This window comes from Aptenodytes forsteri, unplaced genomic scaffold (assembly GCF_000699145.1).
Source record: "Aptenodytes forsteri isolate BGI_AS27 unplaced genomic scaffold, ASM69914v1 Scaffold66, whole genome shotgun sequence".
In the NCBI taxonomy this organism is placed as follows: Eukaryota; Metazoa; Chordata; class Aves; order Sphenisciformes; family Spheniscidae; genus Aptenodytes; species Aptenodytes forsteri.
This window is the reverse complement of record NW_008795131.1, coordinates 1,032,076-1,058,500: the sequence shown is the minus strand read 5'-3', so window position 1 is coordinate 1,058,500 and position 26,425 is coordinate 1,032,076. Positions and strand designations below refer to the sequence as shown.

The following is a 26,425-nucleotide window of genomic DNA, read 5'->3' as shown; positions in this document are numbered from 1 at the left end:
ATAAGTCATAAAAGGTGGTTTTGTGTTCTTAATATGCTGTTTTTCACATTACAGCTTTGTATGCCCTACAAAAAAAACCCTAAATACTGACACTGGGTGCTGCTGATGTGAGCAGATGAAAGCAATTTAACCGCAAGTGTTGACCAAGATGAATGGTATGCAATAGTGTTTCAGGACTTGTTAAAAGAACCTACTCTAAGCAGAGACTAAGATGGAGGAAAAACCTCAGGCAAAGGTCATGCTGCCTCTAAAACTTAAAAAAACAAACAAACAAAAAAACCCACCCCAATATAATTATGTAAAGAGCAGAGGGACCCAAAGTAGAGAGAATTTGTTTCTTGTACGAGTAGAAAAAGTGAGTCTGGAAAATCCATTCCAGTCTCCCAGCAGTGGTGAGCTGGAAATCTGTATGAAAGGGAAGGCGCAGATTCCTTGTACCGTCTGTCCTCCCACCTCCCAAGAAAGAAAAAGCCTGCTATCCGAAGCACGGGGTCTAATCCACAGACAGATACTTATGCATTAAAACACTGTACTTGGATCTTCGTAAAGGTTTAGTGAGTGAGGCACGATAGTATCTGTCCTTGCAAACCCTTCAGAATAGGACAAAACGGGGGGAAGGCTGTGAATTATTATAATATGCAAGGACACTAACTTGTGGGTTTTTTCTTGTCTGCAGCTAAGCAGAGATTAACATGACCAAAACCGTTTATTTTGGAAAGAAGAGTACAGGAGGGGAAATGAGCATGGCAGAGAGAAGACGAGTTAGATGTTGCTATTTTCACTAAAAGAACTATGAATCTCTAATACCACTGAAGGCAACAAGCTTCATTTGACAAAACATTTTTAATGTACTGCCCACAAGAATTAATGGGAAAGCAAAAATGACTTTCAATACAAGTCTCCTTAATGTTTGCAATTGCAATACCTGAGCTATCCTTGAGATGGTGCAAATGACACACTGCTGACTGACTGCTGCTATCATTAAGGGACCAGAAGACAGAAAAAGGAAAGTGCTAATTATATCCCTGTACTTTTCAGTTTTCAGAGTTTGTTTTCTTTTCAATTGTTTGGAACAAGTCTCTGAAAACTGGCAACCACTTACAGCAAAACTGCTGCTGCTCTAACAATTAGCTATTCTTATTTGTCCCCATTCTGGTTTTCCACTTTTTTTTCCCCCCAAATCCACCACCTAAACGATGGCATTATTTTGTTGACCTGTGATTTTTGACTTTTTCTGAACAAATTGCAACGTCTAGGAATGAATAAATCCTGGGTGAAAGACGCTGGAGAAAAAAGCATGTGTCAGAGGTTGAGTGAGATATTTTGAGGAGTAATAGCAAGAAAGGAAATTACTTGTTGAGCTTACTGAAGCAGCAAACCGCTTTTTAAAGAATTTGTGCTTAACGCTTTAAAACAAAACTAAATCTTATTTCTTTATTAAAATAATGCAAGTGTTCAGCAACAGAAATTATTCTTTCCAAGCCTTTTTATTGCGATAATATCCCAGTCCTTCCTATCTTTCTGTAATCTACAGACCCACCTGCAAACTTGTAATTTACCGACTCCCTCAAAACTTCCGTCTCATTTGTTGTCTCCATCATCATTATCATCATCATCATCCTGTTTATTTATAGCTGTAATAACGGCCAGCAAAACTGTCCCTTACCAGAAAAGCTTCCCTCCTTCTCACTCTGCCTTCATTGGATCCTGCTCTTTTGAACTGATCAGAACAGACAAATGTAGCCACCCACCTCTAGGAGGAAAACTGAGCTGCAGCCCTGGTGAAACATAAAGTTTATTTGACTAAAGTGACGCAAAAATTCTTAAAGAGCTCTTTGGCAGCAGATTATCTGGAAATCAGACCATGTGAGGGGGATTGGTGTACAAAAACCTCACCAAGATGCTGAGTTGCCCACAGGCTGAGTTCCCGAGACTCTGAAGTAAATGTGGGTGAAGGTTACTCGAGCTTGGATAACTCCAAGGAAAACGCTTCAAACCCATCCGAAAGACAGGTACTTTATAATTTTGTTTTTAACACACTGCTATCTAAAGTACTCTATGAAATTCAGAGAGACTCCTAGACGGCTGTCTTCAGAGCCTACCTTCTGAAGCAAGCAGGTACTGGAGGTTTGTTAACTTTCACTCCTCATTGCCTCTTTCAACTTTGGTTATAAAATCTGAAATACTAATGACAGTCTAAAATATGTATACTATATTTTGTTTCATTTTAAATTAACTTTTAAGGTCTTAGAGTAATTTCTAAAACATTGGGAAAATGTACATCTAACAAAGCTTCTGGGGGGAAAAAAGATATGTTGATTTTTGGTGAAAGTTTGCTTTGATTTTTTTAAACTTTTTATGCTTTTTCTTGCTTTTCTGATGTTGTATGCTTTACTCCGTCTCGTTCAGGCACTTGTCCAGCAGTTATGAATGCTGGGAGTCAAATGCCTGTAGCAGAACATGTTATGACAATCTGAAATTACAATTTTGGCAGTCCATATAATTGCATTATGAATGTAAAGTTTACTTAAAATTTACAAGAAAGCATTAAACTATAAGGAAAAAATAAAGGAAAGAAGCAGAATCTGAAGGAAAAAAAATCAATGCAAACTGTTACTTATTTTAAAAGGGTAAAGTAAGCTTTATTAACCGTATTAAGTTATATTTTAAATGGTAAACTGTTCCAGCACAGTAAATTATCTAAGTCAATGGGACAGATTTATTGTAAGTAATAAATCTGAAGAGTATGTCATATATAAATTTATGGTCAATCATGTTTACTGCTGGAACCAGCTGGCTTGCTGGGTTAGTTTGCTAAGTAATACGGAAGTTTAAGTGAGACATGCAATGCAACTGAATATATAAATAGTCATGGAAAACATATTTTGATGTGTTAAGAAAGCCTGGGGAGAAAAGGATCATGCATTTAATGGATTTGGATTCTTGGAAACGTGGAATTTTTTTAATGTGGGTTGTTGGCTGTCAGGCATTTTACCAGGGGAGGTCTCATACACTTGGGCTTCATCTTCTGGTGCTTTTGATGAAGGAATTGACCATAATTTTCTTGGAGAGTACTTTGTAAACTTGGCATATAGCAAATGACTGTTGTGGGTCCATTTTCTAATAGGACAGGGTGTGATGAATTTCAAATGGTTATATAAATCAAGAACAACTGCCCCAAAACTGGAATTTAATAAAACCCCTAAATTATTCCCACACATGGAATTGTGCAGTGTATTTAAGCTCTTTCCTGCTTTCCTCCATGGAAATATAAACTGTCAAGTTTTCATTAGGAACAGTATTAAGAGCCTAAAGAAATGTTCGTTCTGTGTCCTGGTGTCCTTTCTGATGCTAATGTTTTAACTCTTTTCCAAAACTGTATATTTGCAGCTCTGTTGATCTGGCAATCTGTATCTCACAGAACTTACACAACATAATGAAGCCCGTCTATGGGATAAGTGTTGGAGCCCGAATAAAGGGGCTGTAATTTGGAGATAGCCATTAACAAGTCTCCTTCAAAGAAACATCATCTGGAAACAATGGTGAATGTTTCTTTACTGTCTCTAGGTAAAAACATTACAAACAGAAGGATATGCATGCTGGCCTGTACATGCAGCCAGTCTTTGACTTGAGTCTGCAAACAGGTCTTTTACTTGACACACTGTGCCCATTAATTTGCCTGTGCAGAGTTATATTAAGGAACAGGGCTCTATTTATTTGGTGATATTTGCTGTGTTATGACTCTTCCTTCAAGTTTATATAAATAATTTGAGGAAGAATACAAAAGGAATATCATTCTCTCTAAGCTTATCTGTTTCCTTGCACTACATGTGGGCACTCCCGAGCCATAAAATGCATTTTCTCCACACACACCCCCACGCCGTTCTTTAAATGACTGTCATCAGTTTGGCAGCATTCCCACTACAATACAGTGTCTGTCTTCTCAACAAATTTTTAAAGGTAAAATGTCTCTTTCCTGCTGACTTTTTAATTTCAGACTGAAACATGGACCAGATTATGACGTAAAACTCACAGTACAGGTTTATATTCCCCCAATACTATTGCTTTCAGAAGCACTATTTTCACATCTTACTTATATTTAGCCTTATCTGGGAATACACGAGTTAACTGGAGAGAGCTCACTACTTTTGCCATTCTTGCTTTGGTAAGTAGCCTTTTATTCTCCAGAAGGGCCATTGTCTCGGTGGGACTACTTGTTGAGTACAGTTCTACTCTGTTTTAGTAAGAATGTGAGCAAGCCCTTGGAGAACTGCAAATATTCATACACAGGATCCATTTTGTCATCTATATACTGCAAGTTTCTTATAAAATACTCACATATTACAGTGATGTGCAGAAGTACCCAATCCAGTTACATTTAAAATCACTGGCACTGGGATCAGACCTGCTACGTATGGAAATAATTCACTGGACCCACTTTGATCACTCTTTATCAAAAGTCAGTTTTGATTCTCTTAAACTAGACTAGAGAAGCACAGCTAAAAAAAAATCCTGAAGAAATCAATTTTCAGTTGTTGAGGGGTGGTCTAGATATCAGCTTATATCTGCTTTGCACCTAATACCTCTGATTCTGTGGTAACCACAGCAGCCCTACCAAAGCTGGGACTCGGTATCTTCTTACTATGTATTTATGGGTATCAGTTTTTGAAATCTGAAATACAATCTGTCACACTTGCTATCGGCTCACCTAATGGAAACAAGCTAATAGAAAAGGATATTCTAGGTACTAATTTCTTAATGAAATCAGTATATGTGAACACAGTCAAAAGCAAAAGGCATTATTTTTTGCGTTATGAACTCTAAATATGACTCGTATGACAAACAGCAGGTAAAATTCATCATAACTTAGTGCAACCTAGTTTCAAGATTTAATTGGCTGAAATTTTTATTTTCTAACAACTCCTCACAGTATGGGAGCATCTGAGCTATCCCGTAATAACTTTGATTAAAGGGTTACTCCTGGCCTGTGCAAAATCAGAGGAAAAATATGAAGCTTTTATAGTCCTTCACACCACATGTGCAGCAAAACAGGAACGCACTAGCCCACAAAAGCCTGTCAAAAGGAATAATCTTTACGAGGTTCTCACTGCCATCCAGGTCACGTACCTCCCCTCCTGTGTAAAAAGACAGACTAGGACTCAGTGAGGAGAGTGAAGGCCAGAGATGTTTACTGCTATATTTATCAGAGTCCAGTACCTGGAAACACCCAGGTACGTGCCTGTCGGAGGGTCATGGTTGATGTTGTGGCTCAGAGGTGAGAACAGTACCTGCGATAAACACCACAGCCTTTTCCTGCGTGGGATACATGATTTCTATCTCGTCAAACAAACTTCCTGCTTGATTTTCTAGACAAGAGTTATTTCCCTGGACTGCCTGTGTGAACTGCATCTTTATTGCAAGGTGTAATATTCAGTCAAGCAGCTACATAATTTTAACAATCTTAAATATTTTGTGATAAAAGTGAGATTTAGGACAAGTTAACAGAAATCATCTTAATGTTTCATTCTGTTTGCCAACACTGTAGGCTAACGTTTTGTCTTAGAGTTCCAAGTACTTTAATTCTTTGCAAGTGCTAGCATGTAAATGGACAGAAGTAAGGCAGATGGAGGAGCAGTGTGACAGTGGTAATGTGAGTTTTGCTACAGGAATGCAGCTGTAACCCCGTGAGTGGCTGGTACTCCAGCAGGCGTTGGTTTATAAAATTAGCATATGAACAAATAATATAATTTGTATGAAGTGAAATATATGCAAATATACAGATTTTGCAACTGTGCAGGTTAAAATGTATTTCATCATTTGGAGATGAGTAATGACTTCTGTAGCCACGCACAGTGGGGCTGTGCGCAACACAGTGGGGCTCAGCACAACCCTCGTGCTGAGGAATTCAGGTCAGTGTTGCCTTGCCTCAAATCAAGTATTCTCCAGGTGCATTAAGATTTGCCTCCCTTGAAGCATCTGGTATTTGCTGCACCTCAACCTAATTGTTTTAATCTCCTAGACACATTAAAAGTCAATTTTCTCCTTTAAAAAAAATACAGAGAACAGGAAAATCATTTTGTTTTAAAGTGCTGGAAGGATTTGGTTTACTGCAAGGCAGAGCGTTAAAGGAAAGGGATTGCCACTCTGCCACGAGAGGTCACTGCATGCCTCAAGAAATGAGCAAGGCGATGACGCATCGGTTGTGCAGCTCCCTGCTCGGGAAGGAACCGGACCCCAGGCCAGGGATGCTCCTTGAGGACTGCTTTGATAGAGGCAAAGGAGTTGGTTTTGTGCATCAAGGGACATACAGGGCTTTTACATCTACAGTGCTGGTTCAAGTTTAGCTCTGTGTGGGAGTAACCAAAAATTATAATTTAATTAATATTTGGCTTATGTGAACTCTGTTGGTGGCTTCAGCCAAGCTCGTGGAAACACATGTCTTCAATTATCCATCCTAGTGTTTTCAACAAACAAGCAATGCAGGGAATAGTTGTAGAGCACACGCTGCTTGTTACAGGGTGCTTCTCCGGAGCAGAGCTGAGGGTCACTCCTCTTTAGTCACTCTTTGCATAAAGGGGGAGTGCAATTTACAGGGCTGGCAGCATGGCACCTTTCACGTGCTCCTGGACAACACAGCATTACGGAGATAGATAAAAACTGCCCTTCAGAATAATTTCTGTTCAGACCTACTGGAGAGAGAAAAGGCGCAGATGCTTAGGGCCTCTCAAAGAAGCAAAGTTATGTCTACAAAACACAGATGAAAACGAAACGAAGGCACAGCTATCTTTCTTTTTCTTTTTTTTTTCCTTCTTCTTCTGTAGCTAATTATGTTGGCGATAAGAAGCCAATGTGTATTTATGTAAAAGCAACCTTTGCAACAGCTCAGATTGAAAATAGGTAATAAACTGCCATTTCTTATATCATTCACTGTCGTCATTCTAGCACCTGTAACTACTGAGCGATCGGTGCGCAGAGATGAAGTGGAGGCTGAGGTGGGCAAAATCCTTCACTATTACCATAATTTTCCCCTGGGTATCTTCCCTAGTGGTCCTAGCATACTTCTCAACCCCGAGAGCTCTAGTTCTGCAGCTGTTTACACTGTTCGTAGTGGTTACAATTCCTTCAGATATTTTTTTTCTTGAATTGTAACAAGAGGGGGGAAAAAGTACATTCTCCCACAGCTTTTTACAGTGTAATGAAATCTTCCGATTCTGTAACTGTTCTGTTTTCATGTGCCAACTATGCCGCTGTGAACACCACTGCATAGCTGTAGAGTCCGTCACTCCAGATTTCCCAGGGTAGCTGACAAGCTGTAATTCTCTTTCAGAAAGGAATAGTTCAAATTCCAGCTGAAGCCCCTGAAAGTTCACACATCATTTTGCATATTTGAGGCTCAAACCACTGAAAATTCTGCAAAAATATTTCAAATAATGCGATATGTCTTTCCTGTGGTCTGCAGAAGACCAGGAGGGGCTTAGATCTGGATAAGACAACTATCCTGATTGTCACAGATCCGGGAAATCAACAATACTTTCAACGACCTCTCCTCCGTAAAGAAAGTGCCGAGAAGTATCTACGTGCAGAAATAAAGTGTTTTACAAATACACTAAGAGTTTAAGCCTCGGGTATGGAAAATTCAGTCTCATGAGATAATGGAGTTAAATCAACATCCTTTACTGCTTTCCCATTTATGAGTAAGAGGTGTAAAGTCCAGAAGGGCTCAGGTTACTTTTCCATATTCCTACCTTATATTTAACATGCTTTATACAAGAGGAGGATTGGCTGTGGCCTTTCCTAGGATTTTTATGTTGCCACCAGTGGTGGTAGGGCTGTTTTCATCTACACAAGCTCTTTTGGGACATTTGGAAGGTTTCGGACTCCAAAGACATTCAGGTTTTATAGTCTCGCAGGTAAAAAAGAACTCCTGTTCTTTGCCATAGTATTTTTCTCTGGAACTCTGAAGATGTTTCAGCCTTTGTGGATGATTAACTAATGGTAGCGAAGTACTGCTCTTATAAGAATTCAGCATTAATGATGCACTGCTTGCTGTATGATGAAAAGAACACCTGGGTAAAGACAGAATGTGAGCTTGAAGAAATAGAGATTTCTGAAAGTTACAAACAACACCTTCAAGAGACTTTTATCTTGAGAACATCCTCCTGTCTGCTCTGCAGCTCTCGGTAACTTTCCTTCTCTTTCTGCTTGCACTGATAAATGTTTAGGGAGAGGTTTAACAGTCTTTGCACAAGGCTGAAAGCTGGGAAAAACTTGAGTTTTAATAGCTCTGGCAATGAGCAAATAATATCCCCTCTCTGCTTTAGTTTTTCCAACAATTAAAAGTGAAATAATGCTTGTTCTTCTGCTAGGATGTGACATTGATATTTACTGTGGTAAAATGCTTTGAAAAGGAAAAATTAGATGTAATTATAATAACTTAAATCTGTGGTGGCATTGTGTAGATTGTGTAACACTTTGCTAGCTATACAGCAAGGTTACTACCCCAGGGAATTTACAGCACAGAGGATCAGCTCCTATTTCAAGATTTTGTTGAGTAAAGGCAGCTGGGCATTTACATTACCTGAACAAATGAGCAGAAAACAAAACATGACCCACTGAATCACAGTTCATTTTCTGTTTTTTTTGTTCTGAAGGAAAAGTTAATTGTTTTATACTTTTTCTTTATTTCAGGATGGTTTATTTCCCCTGGATTACGCTTCTAGCATGTATGAAGAGGGCAGGTAAAGCCAGGGATTCTCCCAGTGCCTTTATTTTTGCTGGCGGTGGACAGTAGAACAGGAGTAGTGCCCACTACCCTTCCCGGGTCTGGAACCACAGTGTTAGCAGATCCAAAGAGAATGATATGCCTTTATTTCCCCAAGGAGTTAAATAAAACTGGGGACAAGTTTTGCCCTTTAGACCAATATGTTAGTTCTTACTCAAAACGATCAAATTGAAGTTTCCTGATCTTTTTTACCTTGTTATTAGCGTTGACTGAGCCTCAAAAGTTACCTGATGCAAAACCACTGAGATTTAAATACTTTTTCTAAACTTTTGTTTAAGCCTTCTAGGTCTGCTGCTAAACATAGCAGACACTGTGGGATTTCTGAAGAAAGGTGGTCATGAAATGTAATTTGTATATCCATTGTTATCTCATATTTGTTTAATTATTTATTTTCCCTTCATACTGGGTGAATCTAGAAATTGCCAGTAGAAGTCACAGGATGAACTTATGAAAATGAAAATACAAGCCACACTAAACTCTGCCCTCATTTTTGCAAACTGGGAGTCCCACAACCTCCCTGGGTGTGAAACCACTGTTCAGAGGGAGAACGTGGTACCAGAAGACAGCAGGACTGTGACTGCCTGTGAGTTGTCCAACAATGCACAAAGTCCAGCAAATCTGCCTGAGAGGTTATAAGCCAGGTACACCGACTTCTGCTGTAGAAGAGGATGATTGCTTCCCTCCTTTCTCTGTACAAAATCCTGAATGGATTATCTGCTAAAGGATTCACATTGCATGCTGTGATGCTTAGTTACTTCCAAAAGTATTTTAATCACAGAATGTGTCAGTTGTAACTTGAAAGCTACCAGCATCAGTAAGCCCTGTAATGGATTTTTAACTATTTTTCATTTCTTAGATGGTGTTTGTGCCTTCAATCTGATGGATTTAAATATGGAAGAGGAATTCTAAAAGTGCTGGGAATAGAAGCGTGGGAAGACAAGCCACAAGGGGACTCGCTGCTGCTGTCCGTCTGCAAGTGATCAGAACACATCTCGGAAAAAATGGAAAAAAAGGCAACAAGCAATGAGACTGCGCCGCTAACTTCCAAGAAAGATGTCTCAGACTGTAACGAAGGAGAAGATTGCAAAGGGAACGGACTTCTGGTCAGGAACCCTAAATCTGCCCTGCGGCTAGTGGAGGATGGCAATAAAGTCCATCCCAGCCAGGGAGATAAAGGGGAGGCAGCTCAGATCTCAAATGGTTATTCAGGGGTTCAGAGTTCTGTTCCCTGTAATGGAATGGGAGAGGTGGAAGATGCCCAGTGCACTGCCCCAGCAGCCACAACCACCACTACAACCACCACTTCTACCACCTGCGGAGCAGAAGGCCAGCAGCAGCTGAAGGAGCTAGAAGACAGAGAGACCTGGAGTAAAAAAATTGACTTTCTACTCTCTGTCATTGGATATGCAGTGGATCTGGGAAATGTGTGGAGATTTCCTTATATATGCTATCAAAATGGAGGAGGTCAGTGACTAGTTCTGTATGCTGTTCCTTAATGCTGGACTTCCTTGCTTATAAATGGATGATTTAGTGGCTTATTTTAATATCATATATAACAAATGACCAAGGGGAAATTACTTTTCAAGCAGACTGGAAAACCTGAATACTGGGATAGGATAACTAGACAGATTAAGATGGAAGAAAAATTATTTAGCAAGATCTAAAAAATCAGTCCAACTAGAAGCTGAGAGCCGGTTAGGTGCAGAACCACCTTCCAAGAGAAGAGCCTCAATCCCTGTCCCAAGGAGTATTTAAAATCAGATAAACCAACATGTCAAAACACTCATCGGGAATGCTAGGTCTTGGACTCACTGACATTTCAGCCAAAATATACATCTGATCAAGGAGATCTTGGAAAGGACTTTTGTCTCCCTGGTGTAACAGGCATTTTACTGAAGAAATTAATTATTTTATCTGTACCCCATCTCACAGTTGTATCCATTGTAGGCAGTACAGTCTTGGTGAATCCTATGCACACTTGTTACAGAAATGTGAGTAGTTTGGCCTGAGTGTTGCTTCTTACTCACACTGCTGAGTACTTACTCTTACAAGCCCATGGTAATTCAGTGTGGGACACTGGCGCTTCTTACTCACACTGCTGAGTACTTACTCTTACAAGAAAGCCCATGGTAATTCAGTGTGAGACACTGGCTAGGGAGGGGCTATGCGTTTTCCCCGTGGGATAAAAGGAACTGTTGTTTATGGAGTGCTGGTACTGTTGGAAGAGAAGTCCTATGAAGAGTTATAAACATCTGCTTTCTTTCTTGCAGGAGCATTCCTCATTCCTTACACAATTATGGCCATCTTTGGAGGGATTCCTCTCTTCTATATGGAACTAGCACTAGGACAGTACCACAGGAATGGGTGTATTTCAATTTGGAGAAAAATATGTCCTATATTCAAAGGTAAAAAAGGGAAATGGAAAATTACTAGGAACTTCCTGAATAACTGGAAGATTTTCCTATAAAGGTGAAATTTCTGAAAAAAAAAATCTGAAAAGCTCATAAAACAAAGCAAGTCTTGTTCTACACAAGATTTTGGCTTTACAAAGAAAGCTTTCATAAAACTCTGTGTACATCTGCAGAGGTGTGTGTGTACTCTCATATACATGTATGACGTGCAACTCTCAAATTGATTAGATAGAGGCCAGTCCACTTTCCCTGACCCAAGCCTGAAAATGTCAAAAAAGAAAACAAAAAATGTAATTAATAAAGTAAGTGAATCCAAGGCAAAATTAAAACCAGGAAAGAGTAAAGATGTACTATTTCTATTACAAAGAAATACCAAAGAAATGATTCCCCACCTTCAGACTAGTCTGTCAATTGCTATCCTACCAGAGAGTCTTTTAGAGTAGAAGGACCTGTTCCATATGCTCGTTTACTCTTGCTCCCAGTGTTATAGCTCTGGTCTTGTCTTTTTTTTTATTTACTGAGAGTGCAAGATGCCTATTTCTAAATTCCCGGAATTTAGGAACAGGTGAAAAAAACCTATATAAACATGTACTGTCTTGATTAAGGATGCTTTTTTGGAATCGGAGCCTGAGTGTTTCCGAAGCCACAAGAAATTCCAGTGTTGTAAACATTTGAAGAGGGTATGTGTACCTCCTGCAGAACTGCCTTAGACAGTTAGTAATTGCAGTTGATGTAATAACCAATTCCTTCCTTTTTTTTTGGCCTAAAACTTACACTCACTTCATGTAATTATTTCCTGCCTTACTAGGAATTGGCTTTGCCATCTGTATAATAGATCTTTACGTAGCTTCCTACTACAACACCATTATGGCTTGGGCCTTTTACTACCTCGTATCCTCCTTCACGGCGGAGCTGCCATGGACTAGCTGCACAAATGCTTGGAACACAGGCAACTGCACTAACTACTTCAGCAAGGACAATGTCAGCTGGTCCCTGCACTCCATCTCTCCCGCGGAAGAATTTTATACGTAAGTGCATGTAAGTGAGGACAGTAATATTAGAGAGAACGGTGGAACATGTAGCAAGCTTTTCTTTGGAGGGGGAGCAGGGCTGTTTTATTAATGGTACCCTTTTCAGAACTATTCCAAGAACTAAATACTTGTAGGCGCACGTAAGCTTAGGGTGTATGGGAACGTACTCTACATTTTAGATCAGAGGTTCCCAACCATTGTCAGCTGTCATCACTTAGCATTTATCATCACTGGTGTACCATTAATATCAAGCTTTTAATTAAAAAAAAAAAAAAAAAAAAAAAAAAAAAAAAAAAAAAAAAAAAAAAAAAAAAAAAAAAAAAAAAAAAAAAAAAAAAAAAAAAAAAAAAAAAAAAAAAAAAAAAAAAAAAAAAAAAAAAAAAAAAAAAAAACAACCAAACCAAAATAACATGACTCTGAAGGCTACTTATCAAAGACTCAGGACTACTTGTAGTGCTCAGACCACAGTATGGGACTGTTCAAAGCATACTTAACATAAGCATTTGTTAAAAAAATATCTATACTGTGTTTTTCTTTCCTCTTTCAGCCGCCAAGTTCTACAGGTGCACAGGTCCAATGGGCTGGATGACCTGGGGGGCATTAGCTGGCAATTGACCCTCTGTTTATTGTTAATCTTCACCATTGTATACTTCAGCATCTGGAAAGGGGTCAAAACATCTGGCAAGGTGAATGCAAAAGCAAGACAAATCAACTTGGTACAGTACAGTCTAGCAGCAGTTCTAAATGAGCCAATTAATTAACTTGACAGAGAATTATCTCAGATTGTCTTCATGACAGGAATTATAGGCTCATGTATTTGGGAAGCACTTACTGTAGAGTGACTGCTAGTTATCCAAGTAATATATAACAACAGTAAGTTACGCCAGTGTTCTCTGGACAAGAACAACCCTGCCAAGAGAAAGCGTGGGTATAGCTGTGCAAACTGCCTGTTTACAGACCTTCTGAGAAGTTCACAGGAAGATGTTATAAATGCTAAGAGCTATAATAAGAATAACTCATTCTTACCACCTGTTAACTTTCTACCCATGGCAAATGCTCTCTTACTGTTTTCCCTCACAGGTGGTATGGGTGACTGCCACATTCCCTTACATCATACTCTTTATCCTGCTAGTGAGAGGTGCAACTTTGCCTGGGGCTTGGAGAGGTGTCCTCTACTACTTGAAACCTGACTGGCAGAAACTCCTGGCCACTGAGGTAAAAAATGTTATAAAAGGGTAGAGATTTGCTTTTAGTCTATCAGCGTGTATATAATTCAATGTCTATTTTCAGCATAGAGCATGATTAAACAGATGTCTTAGCATGGACTTAAAAGCCTGACTTCATGCTCTCATTTAAACAGTCATGCTATTCTTTCCATAATCATAAAGATTTTTTTAAAGATTAAGAGTCCACCATCAATTTAGCTTGAACTAACAGTAGAGTTCCCATACAGTGGTTGAATAGAATTAGTGATAGGATTAGAAAGAAAGCAAGTGACCAAACAATTTTTTGCCGGGAAAATGGTGAGCAGCCTGACATTGAGTGAGAAGCTATGATTGCTGCTACACTGCAACAAAATCCTTTACCTGTGACAGTCACACTGAGCAAACTGTATTTACTAAGCCCTAACAACTGGTCTAGCTGCAGTGTTTTTGGCTGTGAGGGGATCGTTACACACTTGGGCAGGCTTTTCCACAGCCCAACGGTGTCCACAGTTGCCCGTATTTAAATAGTGCAGGTTACTAGAGTTGAAACTTCAGCTCTCTATCCTGTGACAAGCTTTGGCAGATAAGCCCAAGGAGACTCTCTGTAGCCACCAACTAAAACACGAGCCAGTAATGCATGCAAGTGCATGTGGAGAGAGAATAAATCAGTTAGGCCTGCATACACCACCAAGATTTGAAAAGAAAGGAGGAATGAGGACAAGACTGAGCTAACCAACAAACCCCAGGCATTCCAGTATCTGATTCAGCTTTGAACTCTGTGGATGACAAGTAGTCCATCAGGCTCAAGGCTGCACTTACTTCACTGCCTATGAAAGTGTCTAGTGAGGAGGGTGATGGAAAAACCCCAAAGCAATAAATACTACAAATACAAAGATTAAAAATTCTAATGTTTGCAAGTCTGCTGCTGCTCGCCTGATACAGAGTTTTGAATGAAGAGGAAATGAAAAGACACCAGTCTCTGATAAAGCAGCATCTCCAATAAGGGACCACATCTTCTGAAAAAGCAATAAAGGGCATTGATATTGTATTGGATGTATCTGAAGTGAGGACAGCAGATTGCAATCTGTGTGCTGGACGATGACAGAGCTGTCTGTGGATGATACAGGATGGCCTCACACGATGGAAGAAAGTATTAGAAATGAGTTGTAATGAACTCCATGTTTCAATCAAAAGAGGATAAATGAATGAGGACTTTCACCTTCAGAAAGAGAACCGATATTGTACTTTAGGAACACTACTCATTAAGGCTGTGGCCACTTTTCAAGTACAACAGGCTTTTCATAACAAGATCATCACACTTGCATCTGTCATGGCTACAACAAAGCTGAAGTGAGTCCTAAGGACTAGAACTGCATCCACACTGTCATGTATTTCCATTAAGTCTAGGAAAAATCTGAGCAGCGATCATCTACTGCTGAGCCTGGAGGACACACAGCCAAACATAGGACTATTCCATAGCGCACACAGTCTGGAGGAAGGTGGGCCGAGCCCACTGCAAAATCATGGATAGAACGCTCTCTATACATAACAAAAGTTGTGTTAAACTGATTACAGGCAATTCACCGTGAATTAATCTAAGATGCTGTCAGAAGTGAAACTGCCAGTGAGTACTTATAATAGTGTAGAGAGATACAATAAGCACAGCATAGGCACTGTAATTATAGTGGATATTTACAACTCTCACAGATCTACAACAAATATTCATATTTCAACATGCTCTCTTAACAAAATGTTTGTTAGACCAGGACTAGAATATAGGCAGACTAGTGAAACATGGTTTTGTAGGGCTACGTGATATTCTGAATATGCCAAAATCATTTGATCTGTTTCATGTCATTTTTTTCTTGATCTTCAATATTTTTCAGGTTTGGGTGGATGCAGCAGCTCAGATTTTTTTCTCCCTTGGTCCAGGTTTTGGGGTCCTATTGGCTTATGCCAGCTACAACAAATTCCATAACAACTGCTACCAGTGAGTTCTACCTTATTCTAGACGTAAAATTGAGTTAAAAAAAGTAACTGTGGGTATTTACAAAAAAGAAACACTGGTTTCACATAACTTTCACCAGTGCTGGTGAAAGGCACTGAATTGTCAGACCTGTGTACATACAAATCAGACAGAAGCATAACAGAACAAAAGTCCTTATTGAAAGAACCTGCAATCTAAAACATTTCTTCTCTGTTGTGCCTACCCTGAAGAGAGATAATCTCTACCAATTACAGCAAGGAGTCTAACATGTAGAAACCTGCCACAACAAAATGGACTAAACCCCTGCCAAACAATCACATTGTAATTATTTAATCTCAGCAGTTAGGAAATTACTTTCAAGTCTTGAGCTGAAAGGCAATTTATAGTTGTTTCCTTCTTATCTTAAAAAAATTCTATTTATAACTTGTAAAATAAAATTCTGAATTCTTTACTATTCCTATAGTAATTCCTATTTTTTTTTTTAAAAAGCCCAGTATACATCCAGCATTCAATCCAGTGTCAGACCAACCTTTCAGCATCTGTTTGAAGTTGAAGAAGAAAAAGTAGTCGTGCGGTTTTGGTGGTTTTCCTTTTTTTTTTTTCCCCCCCCTTTCTTTCAAATCTGCTGCTTGTTCTTTTCATTGTACTACCCTAGTTTTTGTAGGAATCTATCCAGATCAGTGACTCACTCCATCTGGTAGTTAACTGTCCTTTCTAGCAGATGCCAATTCCCTGATATGAGTTAGGTCTTCTGTTGCAGAGATGCTCTGGTTACCAGTACCGTGAACTGTGTGACTAGTTTTGTGTCTGGATTCGTCATTTTCACTGTGCTGGGATACATGGCTGAGATGAGGAATGAAGATGTATCAGAGGTTGCCAAAGATACTGGTAGGCTAACTTTTTGTACACATCTCTCAAACTGCTTCTAAGATAGAATGTATTTGTTATTATCTTCTACATTGAGAACAGCCCAAATTAGGCAAAATATTTAGTATGTAATTCAGGATACTGACTTACTTTATGATAAGGGCACTGTTATAAATATACAGTACAGCTAAAAAATTATTCCACAAAGACAGCATATAGAAGTCATATTGCATGAAGCTTCACAGACGTGGTGTTAACTGCACACTGCAAAATAGCCTGCAGGGGAGAAGTTTTCCCCTGGAACACAACACGGTACAGTGAAACAGCCTGTCCTCCTCACAGCGGTAGTGCACTAACAATTATCCCTAATTCTCTGTTCTAATATCAGGACCCAGCCTCCTCTTCATTACGTATGCTGAGGCCATTGCAAACATGCCTGCTTCCACTTTCTTTGCCATCATCTTTTTCCTGATGTTACTCACACTGGGATTAGACAGCACGGTGAGTAGACGGTACGCGAGACAGCGGACCTCTCGGTATTTGATGTATGGCCTTACCCCCACAAACATCAGAAGAAACAGAACTACAAATATTGCACTGTCACTAAAGGGTTTAAAGCAGGATTGGCATCTCCATGTGCCTTCTGTAAGACAGCAACTATTACTCCAATTTTGACCTAAATAGGCCTAAATAAAATTAAATCATTTGTCAGTTATACCATGACAGTTAGTAACAGACCTGGAAGCACAACCAAAACACTTGATTCATAAACGCCCAGTTCAATGCAGCCTTCCAGGCTCCTCCTCTCTTGTACTTATAAACTTATAAAGCAAATATTAAATACTGGAATTTTTTCACACTAATTGGATTTCAAAGGTGGGAACTGGAGGTGGCCTTCTCAACAGCACTGCAAAAAGCAGATGTTCTAAAAACTTACCACATGAGCCTGTTTTTACAGATTGAGAATAAGCTCCTTGCAGGAAGGCTAAACTCAGCTGATTTCACAATCTTGGTTCTACTGAGCCACCTACCACTTACCGGCATCCTGTTACTTGTAATATAGTACTTTCTCTAGATGGTAGGCACTTCCTACAGATACGTGAAGACTAAATCCCCACCTTAAAAAGTTTAAAAGTTCTGAAGAAAGACTGTCTAAAGAACAGTCACACCAACTCTACAGGCAGAATAAAGCACCAGTGTTCAATGCTTTAAAGCTCCTTATGCATTGAAACATACTTTAAAGCAGGTGAAACTGCCCTCTATCTTCCAGTGATTTTTCCATGCTTTTCAGTTTGCAGGACTAGAGGGCGTGATCACTGGAGTACTGGATGAATTCCCGCATGTCTGGAGCAAACGCAGGGAATTGTTTGTCCTTGGTCTGACCATCATTTGCTTTTTGGCATCGTTAGCAACCCTGACATTTGTAAGTATTTTACCCGTTCCTCAGCCTTCCTTACTGGCAGCTTCCTGCAAATGACATCTTGGAGAGGGTAGTAGTTTTTGAAGAGAGTTTCAAGAAATCGGATTAAATCAGATTAAAGCCTGTTTTCTTTATGCATTAGAAATCTATCTTTGGAATGAATGTGAACAGTATCTCTCACTAGGAAATATGTGTTGCAAAATGATCCTATTGCAATTCAGCAAAACTCTAATGTGCTACACATCATAAATGACGCAGCTGTTGCTCCAACTGCTGAATCAGTAAGCAACCTTCCACATTTTGTACATGGTTTATTTGTTCTCAAAAGCTCCGCATTTAAAAATAATATGAATTGTTATTTTAATTTCCCAATGTTTGTTTGTCCTTGGTCTGACCATCATTTGCTTTTTGGCATCGTTAGCAACCCTGACATTTGTAAGTATTTTACCCGTTCCTCAGCCTTCCTTACTGGCAGCTTCCTGCAAATGACATCTTGGAGAGGGTAGTAGTTTTTGAAGAGAGTTTCAAGAAATCGGATTAAATCAGATTAAAGCCTGTTTTCTTTATGCATTAGAAATCTATCTTTGGAATGAATGTGAACAGTATCTCTCACTAGGAAATATGTGTTGCAAAATGATCCTATTGCAATTCAGCAAAACTCTAATGTGCTACACATCATAAATGACGCAGCTGTTGCTCCAACTGCTGAATCAGTAAGCAACCTTCCACATTTTGTACATGGTTTATTTGTTCTCAAAAGCTCCGCATTTAAAAATAATATGAATTGTTATTTTAATTCTCCCAATGTTCGAAATGTATTTGGAATTAAAAAAAGAATGATCAAAAAATTATCTGCTAGAAAATGCTGTAATTGACCGTTGCTGTTCTCTAAAAATTTCTAGCAATGAATTTCCTGGATCTTCCTCATCAAATCAGGCCAGAAATCATGATCAGTCACACCAAACAGTCCCTGTGGGGCTTGCGGGATTTCATTTTCACAACAAGCAACATTTTGAATAATGAGTGTAACGATCATAAGGGACAAGGAAAAAATACTTGGCTTTTCTGTCATGTTTCACTCCACTTGCTCACTTACATGCAACTTCCTTCTCATTTAAAGCATTTGCTGTAAAAGGAGACTTAGTTCCTCTCCGAGACACAATGCTCTCCTCCTTCATCTGATTCTAGATCCCAAATGGAAAGAAAGCAAAGGAACTCCCTATTTGTTTCCTGCTCAGTAACTATGGCACCTTCTTTCTCCAACCTGAGCCATCACAGAAGGCATGCAAAAAGCCATCCCACCAAGCCCCACCAAATCTCTTTTGTTCATTAAAATCCAGCTAGAACTGCCACAGATTCAGTTTTAGCTTTTCTGCACGGCACCAGAGAGCAGATCAGCAGCACGCCCAAGGATTTCACTGGCAGGAACTGCCACAAAGCGACAGAACTGACTGAATTACCCATCTGTGAATGCTCTGGTCCAGATGAAGGCAATAATAAACAACAGTATTACAGCATTTCCGTCACTGGATCTTTGGTTCACTGGTAATATGATCTGCTTTCTAGGGAGGCGCGTATGTGGTAAAGCTGTTTGAAGAATATGCCACTGGTCCAGCTGTCCTAACAGTTGTGTTTCTGGAAGCAATTGCTGTGGCCTGGTTCTATGGTACGTTTACTGCCACGTTGATAAACAACGCTATCCCAAACTCCTGAGCTTCTGCAGCATAGCATTTCCTCTGTTTTTGCAGACAAGATCACTGATGTCTCGGGAAAAAAGTTTACCAAAACTTTTTACAAATTCACCGATTACCAAATCTGTGAGAATTATATAATTGTTCTCTGACAGAAGTACAGTGACATCTCAAAGTAACAAGAGCTATAATTCAGAATAATTAAGGATTTAATATAATTAAGTTATATGAACAAAACAGTCTGTCATGATGGATTCTGAATTTATTTGCTGTGTATACAAAATGGCGTATACATTTACTTACAAAAAAGTTCTATCTGCTGTCACCACTCTCCTCCCACTTGTCTCCACAGGCATCACCCAGTTTTGCAATGATGTGAAAGAAATGCTGGGCTTTACCCCAGGCTGGTACTGGCGAGTTTGCTGGGCAGCAATTAGTCCCATGTTCCTTCTGGTGAGTTTTCTTTATAGCTTTTTCTTTCCAGCACAAGAAAATTAGCATTGAACAATGCAGCTACTTAGACTTCTAAAAGTTTAATTACAGAATTTTCTTGTGAAATTCTTTAGTAACAATTCTTGTTAAACCAAAAAGGCTCAATTAGTGAAAAATCCAATACAATGATGCAAGGTCTTGTTACTAAATCACTATTTTAAGGATTTTTGTAGATGAGCTAGATAAATAAGACTGGGTTCTGAGTAACTCCCCTCCTTCCCTCTGCTGAGCAAAGTTACTTTGTTTTATTGCTTTATATTTACCTCAGCAAAATGAAGCAATAAAAGATGATGATGAAACATACTGTCTGGGGAGGAGAACCAAGATAAGTGAATACACTGTCTCAGCAACCGCTGACTGACAACTCTAGAATATTCCACTTAAAATTTACAGCAGTTAATTGCAACCTTTATAAATCTCTAATTCAGAATTGGAAATACTGTCCCAATGTTTGACTTGGCAGTATTATTGATAACATTTTAACATAAAGTGTTCATTTCCTGATCCAAAATTAGTTCACGCTATCTTTTATTGTTACTAGCCTTAGTGGGAGCAGAGCGGGTCAAGACGGGGTTTATGAAGCACAGAATGTAGATTTAAGACCTACAGAATGAATTCAAAACACTTGTAATGATCAATGCACAATTAACAGATTTCATTTTATTACCCCTAGAAAAAGAAAGGAAAAATAGCTATAAATAAGTGTGACACCACAAGTAACTTTTATACTACTGTCCTCTTTGTGATCCTAAAACAGTAAAATAAACAGAGAGGAACACAGCTCTGGCGGTGTGGTTACCAGGCAGAGCTATTTGTATTCCCTGTGGAAACTAAACTAAACTAAGGAAAGCCCAGAAGGTAGTATGTTTTTCCTGTATGGAAATTTTTCTGGTAATCCTGATCTTCTGATGATACTCTGGAAAAAACAGTCTCAGAGATCCTTCTAAGGATAGTCACAAATATTATTCCTGTAATATTCAACTAAAAGTATTTGTTGTTTTACAAGAAATTTTTCAGTCATGAAGGACATGCACAGGAAAATGATCTAACAGCATTAATCGAGCTGACACCAGAATACTATATCCAAACTAGTAATAACATTTGTAAATCTACTGAAGAACCGAAATGCTATGGAAAAATATCACAGAAAAGATAAAACTTATAGAAAACAAGTAACAGTGAAAAAAATGGAATCTGTATAGCTTATCACAGAGAAAACTGAAAGCTGATGTGATTACCACAGGTAAGTACTTTAAGAGTATTTGAAAGAGTATTAAAAGGGTCTACAACCCAATAAAGAACAGCATAAAAAAACAACACAGTGGCTGTGAGTTAAAATTCAGACAAAGCAGAACTGACACTGATCGTAATTAAATATGGGACAAGTATTAAGTATTAAGCTCTGGTGAACTGGAGGCTTTTCCTTGAAATCACACAAGACACAGTATCAGCGAATGGGGGCAGTGAAATATTGGTTCCCTTGGGTATATTTGCAAGAACAAGTTCTTTTTCTCTCCCACACTTAGTAAGATTTCTCTGCCATAAATCTGTGGCAATCTGTGATGACGTTTTTGGGGTTTCTTCTAAGTTCACATAAATACCAGTTCAGAAAGAGTATCCAAGTAAACTGAAACTGTACACTTCCCATTTCTGGTGGCTTCAGATTAAGATGATGCCTTTCTGGAAGGGATGCTTTAGCTGGAATCAAGTTATAGGGCTCAATACAAGGGTAACTGGATGAATTTCTGCACACTGGAATCAATCAATCCGATTTTGTCCATCTAACATCTTTTTATCCTTTAAATGTACAAGTCCGGTCCTGAATTTTCTCTCCAATGCTTCATAAGCAAGAAGCACACCACGTGTATTTACAGAATAAGCAATCCACATGAGAATTTTTACCTAGTTCCTTTCAGTTAGTTACTCATTGGGCTCTACTCTAAAGCTCCTGAGCTGTTTTAAACTTCCTGAAGGAAAGTCTGGATATCCAGAAGTGGGTTTGGGTGGGTTTGGTTTTTTGTTTTGTTTTAAATCCATACTAATGTCATGTAGGATTTTTTCACTGTCGACATGTTTAAACCTTCTTGAGTCCTACTCATTTTTTTTAGTTCAGTGCTATGCTGGGACACAGCGTTCCCTAAAGTAAGTATGTACACATATTCATACTTTCCTCTTTTCTTTTTCAGTTTGTCACTTGCAGCTTTCTGTCCAATCCTCCTGAGCTACGGCTTTTTGATTATAATTATCCCTACTGGACCACAGTAGTGGGTTATTGCATAGGAACCTCTTCTATCATCTGTATTCCAATCTACATGGTTTATCGGTTGATCATCACTCCAGGAACACTTAAGGAGGTATCCACGATGCTCTGTTGATTCTATTTGGCTGTTAGGAAGGAGTTGATTCCTAGAAATATTACGTGTAGATTTTTCTAGGGTCTGATGCCCTGGGACTTGAGAATCACTGCTGTTCTGTTCCTAGCCAGCTGATAGCTAATTGTCTTCTGCCCATTCTAAGTGATTCACAAATCTCCCCAGGTCTTACTGAGCCCGCTGACATATTCATATAAAATATTAAATCAAGTATTTTTTTTTTAAGCTCTGGTGAACTGGAGGCTTTTCCTAGAAATCACACAAGACACAGTATCATGCGAATGGGGCAGTGAAATATTGGTTCCCTTGGGTATATTTGCAAGAACAAGTTCTTTTTCTCTCCCACACTTAGTAAGATTTCTCTGCCATAAATCTGTGGCAATCTGTGATGACGTTTTTGGGGTTTCTTCTAAGTTCACATAAATACCAGTTCAGAAAGAGTATCCAAGTAAACTGCAAAGTCCTAAAGCATTAATACGACATCTGTCAAACTTTGATTCAAATTATGTCTTACAAATAATTAAAAAATAATGCTGTGTACTTCTATAGCACCTTAAGTCTTCATAGAGCTAACAGAAGCCTGAAACATCCTTGTGTGGTTCAAGAGGTATAACTCAAACCAGAGGTTTTTTTTTATTATAAATCTCTTTCCAAATGGCTGTCATGTTACATATTATCTCTAAAATGAATCAATTTCTAATATTGATTTCTTTCCAACAGCGTATTCTGAAAAGCATTACTCCAGAAACAGCTACAGAAATTCCTTTTGGAGACATCCGCATGAATGCAGTATAAGCTAACCTGTTTTCTGGGGGGAGAGAGGGGGAGCATAAAACGTAACTTTCCCCATACTCTCTCCCCCAAAGAATTACATTTCCAGCTGAGACAACAAATGGAGGAGTTTTCTGTCACTGACAACGGGCATTTGGAAACAGGATGCCTCCAGCACATTTATCCAAGCAATTCAATGAAATCTACTGTGCACTTCTTACCAGACTGAACGAACTGACTGAGAACTAATTCATTCTGGAAACACGAGGATGTCTGTGTGCATGAGAATACCACTACTCCATGCGTGGGCACTGGGGCTGTTTGAAAGTGTGCGTGATCACATAAGCCACTATAGGACGAGTATCGGTGGGTAGGATTAGGTGTAGAATCCCAAGTCTGTGGCAGTACTCCTGCATCTTCCTCAATGTGATCGTTCGTACTGGGCAATGTCGTATTCGCTTCTAAGGTTCTAATTGCTTAAACTACATTGAAAAATACAAAAATATTTCTGATAGCCACACATTACTCAAGTAACACAGGGTTTTATAAGCTAGGAAAAAAAATTAGTAAATTCTTCGATCCCTAGGTAGTGGAGTAGACAGAGGAAGAGGAAACAATCCTGAGCAGCACTATATACAGCTCTGCATATGTTAGCACACACATTTGGTAGCATTATCCTCCTTTTCATTTCCTGCGTTTTGTAGATGGTAACAGTCTCTATTAATTGTTTCTTGCATAACAAATACTACAACAGCATTTTTTGTAACGTTGTAGGCCTCACTTTCCTTTAGACCCAATCAAGCCACAAAAAACTCATCATGGGTTACTTGACAAGTACCTAAGGTGCTAGTACTTACTATACTGTTTTCATAACTAAGCTAGATGTTCACAAAATTATTGTCTGACAGCCCTAACACTTACACCCGAAGAGACTACAGACCAACCATGAATTTTTTTGAGTTCCAATGCCAAAAAGTGGAATCTTAGAGATCTGCTTCTCTGCTTTGCTGTTTTTTTGGTTTTTTCTTTTAAATTTAATTTCACACTAACATTTGCTGGAGCCTGTGGCTTTTTCTATTCTTTCCTAGTACAGAACTAAAGTTTAGAATAATCCTTTTGGCTGGCTGACAGAAGTACGTTTAACAAACTATACAAACCTACTTTGAAGATTTATTAGCTCATATTAGCTCATATTCTAATGTGAACACATTTGGTTTTCACCCTGAAGAAGAAAAGGAGGGGAAATTTTTTTAACAAGGAGTAGAGTTCAGCAGGATTTGTTCTCATCAGAACTATTTATATTAAATTTTGAGGCACTGATATACAAATTCATTTCCGTGCACATACTAACCTCTTTATATTATATGCATACACACGCTCTTCAAATGTAACTGCCCTTCAGACTGACTGCAATTGCCAAGTCAGCTGGAGGACGATGGTTTTGCTGCAGTTACGTGAAAGTTTAGATAAACCTAAGTAGTAGTCATTTATGTAAAAGCTTACATTCTATTTTTACTCTACCACATAGATTATAACAAAAGTAAAATAAAATAGAGGATAAAAGTCTCTTTTGTATCTGTCAGTCTACTTAGGTAACGTACTGCTAAAATTAACAAGGTTATATATGCATTCGTAGCAGCAGGCATTAAGAAACCTAGTGAAGAGTTTACATCGGTACGAAGAACTTACCATGTTAGAGGAAAGCAGTGATGGTGTGTTTGCCTTTTGAAAACTTTTTCATCTTCCGCCAAGGTTTTTCTCCTTCGGTGTGCAGACACCTCCTGGAGGAAGGCTCCTTACACTTCAGCTCTTGACTTGAGTTCACTTAACTTTAGGTCTCAAGCCCAGCTTCCAATAAGGAAATAACTTAAAGGGACAATGGCTGTTCTTTCGGAACGACAAACAAAAGACTCCTAAACTGTTTTTAAAAAGGGAGTATATTCTTGCATTGCCACCAGAAAAACATAATAAGTCTGTCTTACTGGACAGTTACTCGTAAGAAATAGTTTTGTAGCTTATCCCTCAAGTATATTTGAAAACTACTTCCAAAACTGGCTTCATTGTGAGGAAAAGAGGAACAGTTTGGGAATGCTTTTAATATTGGAAAGCCATTTAGTTATTAAGTTACCAGTCAGAAAATTACTGATTTAAAATAAAAAATATTATCTGAGTTCATTAATTGAAAAAATACTTATGAATTGTTAATGTAAGATGAATGAGGTGCTCCTATGTATCCAATATCAAGGGTGGGAAATAAAGGAGAAAGCCCTACCCAGCTTCTCCATTCTTCAGACTGGTGTTCAAATAACGCTAGGTGGTTTTCCTCCTAAATAGGTAAGTATTTAAATAGATAAATCTTACAACTGGAAATTCTTGCCAGACTTGATACTGTTTCATGCTAGGCTCATTAAACCAAACCAAACCGACCGACCCAAAACTTACCGTTCCAATTTTTAGTCATTTACATATACCCAACTTGCAAAAGCCTCTTTAAACAGACGTTCTGCTACCTTTTATTAGTAAGGATGAAGGCGGGGACAGAAATAGTTGAGTTAAATATAAGCCTTATCTGCATCCACGCCAAAGTTTCTCTTTCAGCCCTTGCAAACAAACTGAAACTGGGAACATTATTTCTAATGGAATTATTTGCAGAGTAGTAATTGCAGAAATCACTGCTATTTAGTGTGCAACACTATTGATGTTATTCTTTTATAACAACATTTGAAATGGCAAAAGATGCCTCTTTAATTTGTATTTTTTAAGACACTAATATACAACAGACACTGTCTCTCCGAGCATTTTTAGCACAGAATGCCAAGCAAGGAATGCCACTGTTTTCTAGTGGACTAAAAGTCAGCCAAGAAGCCCTGCAACAGTCACGGTGTAAAATAGGGCAGGGTCTCTCAGCTTGAATTTCTCAGTTGAAAAATGAGAATAATGCACTCTGAGTACAGATGTACTGAGAGAGGTGAAAGTTTTTAAAATCACTTGAAGATACAAAAGGCAATGTAGACATGCAAAGTCACAGGAAAAATATTTTTAGAAATGGGCAGTCCAGATCATTAGTGATATGATTCTATGTTAGAGTCACAGGAAAAATATTTTTAGAAATGGGCAGTCCAGAAGATCATTAGTGATATGATTGTATGTTAGATCTTTGCTCTCTTTTCACCAGGGTAATCCAGTCCGAGGTCTTTATGGGAACAGGGGGCAAGGAAGCCCTCCAGAAGTGGATTAAAAAGGCTTTTCTTTTCCTGAATAATACAAAGATAAAATACATCCATGTTTTCATTCTAGAAAAGCTGAACTTGCAAGGCAGTTTAGTTCCCCTTTTTTTTTTTTGGTTACATGGCATACCGGTTTGAAGTCTTCTAAATATTCTTGTGATAAGTTCAT

General features: G+C 38.7%; 1 protein-coding gene across 1 annotated transcript; it reads left to right on the top strand.

The window, feature by feature from the left end:
- The first annotated feature begins 1,726 nt into the window (after positions 1–1,726).
- SLC6A4 (solute carrier family 6 member 4) lies at positions 1,727–26,068 on the top strand. The gene is made up of 14 exons (XM_009278163.2): positions 1,727–2,012; positions 9,639–10,246; positions 11,053–11,187; positions 12,002–12,221; positions 12,772–12,910; positions 13,305–13,439; positions 15,316–15,419; positions 16,177–16,304; positions 16,672–16,784; positions 17,575–17,706; positions 19,270–19,369; positions 19,747–19,847; positions 22,073–22,240; positions 22,979–26,068. The coding sequence occupies exons 2-14, from the start codon at positions 9,784–9,786 to the stop codon at positions 23,051–23,053; spliced, it is 2,013 nt and encodes a 670-aa protein (XP_009276438.1). The 5' UTR covers positions 1,727–2,012; positions 9,639–9,783; the 3' UTR covers positions 23,054–26,068.
- The last annotated feature ends 357 nt before the right edge of the window (positions 26,069–26,425 follow it).

What these genes read in the sequence shown, in the direction of transcription:
- SLC6A4 (XM_009278163.2), top strand. Translation starts at nt 9,784, where the DNA reads ATGGAAAAAAAGGCAACAAGCAATGAGACTGCGCCGCTAACTTCCAAG. An exon ending in GGGTCAAAACATCTGGCAAG is followed by an intron (nt 12,911 to 13,304) that starts GTGAATGCAAAA and finishes TTTCCCTCACAG; the next exon opens with GTGGTATGGGTGACTGCCAC. An exon ending in TGCTGTGGCCTGGTTCTATG is followed by an intron (nt 19,370 to 19,746) that starts GTACGTTTACTG and finishes TTGTCTCCACAG; the next exon opens with GCATCACCCAGTTTTGCAAT.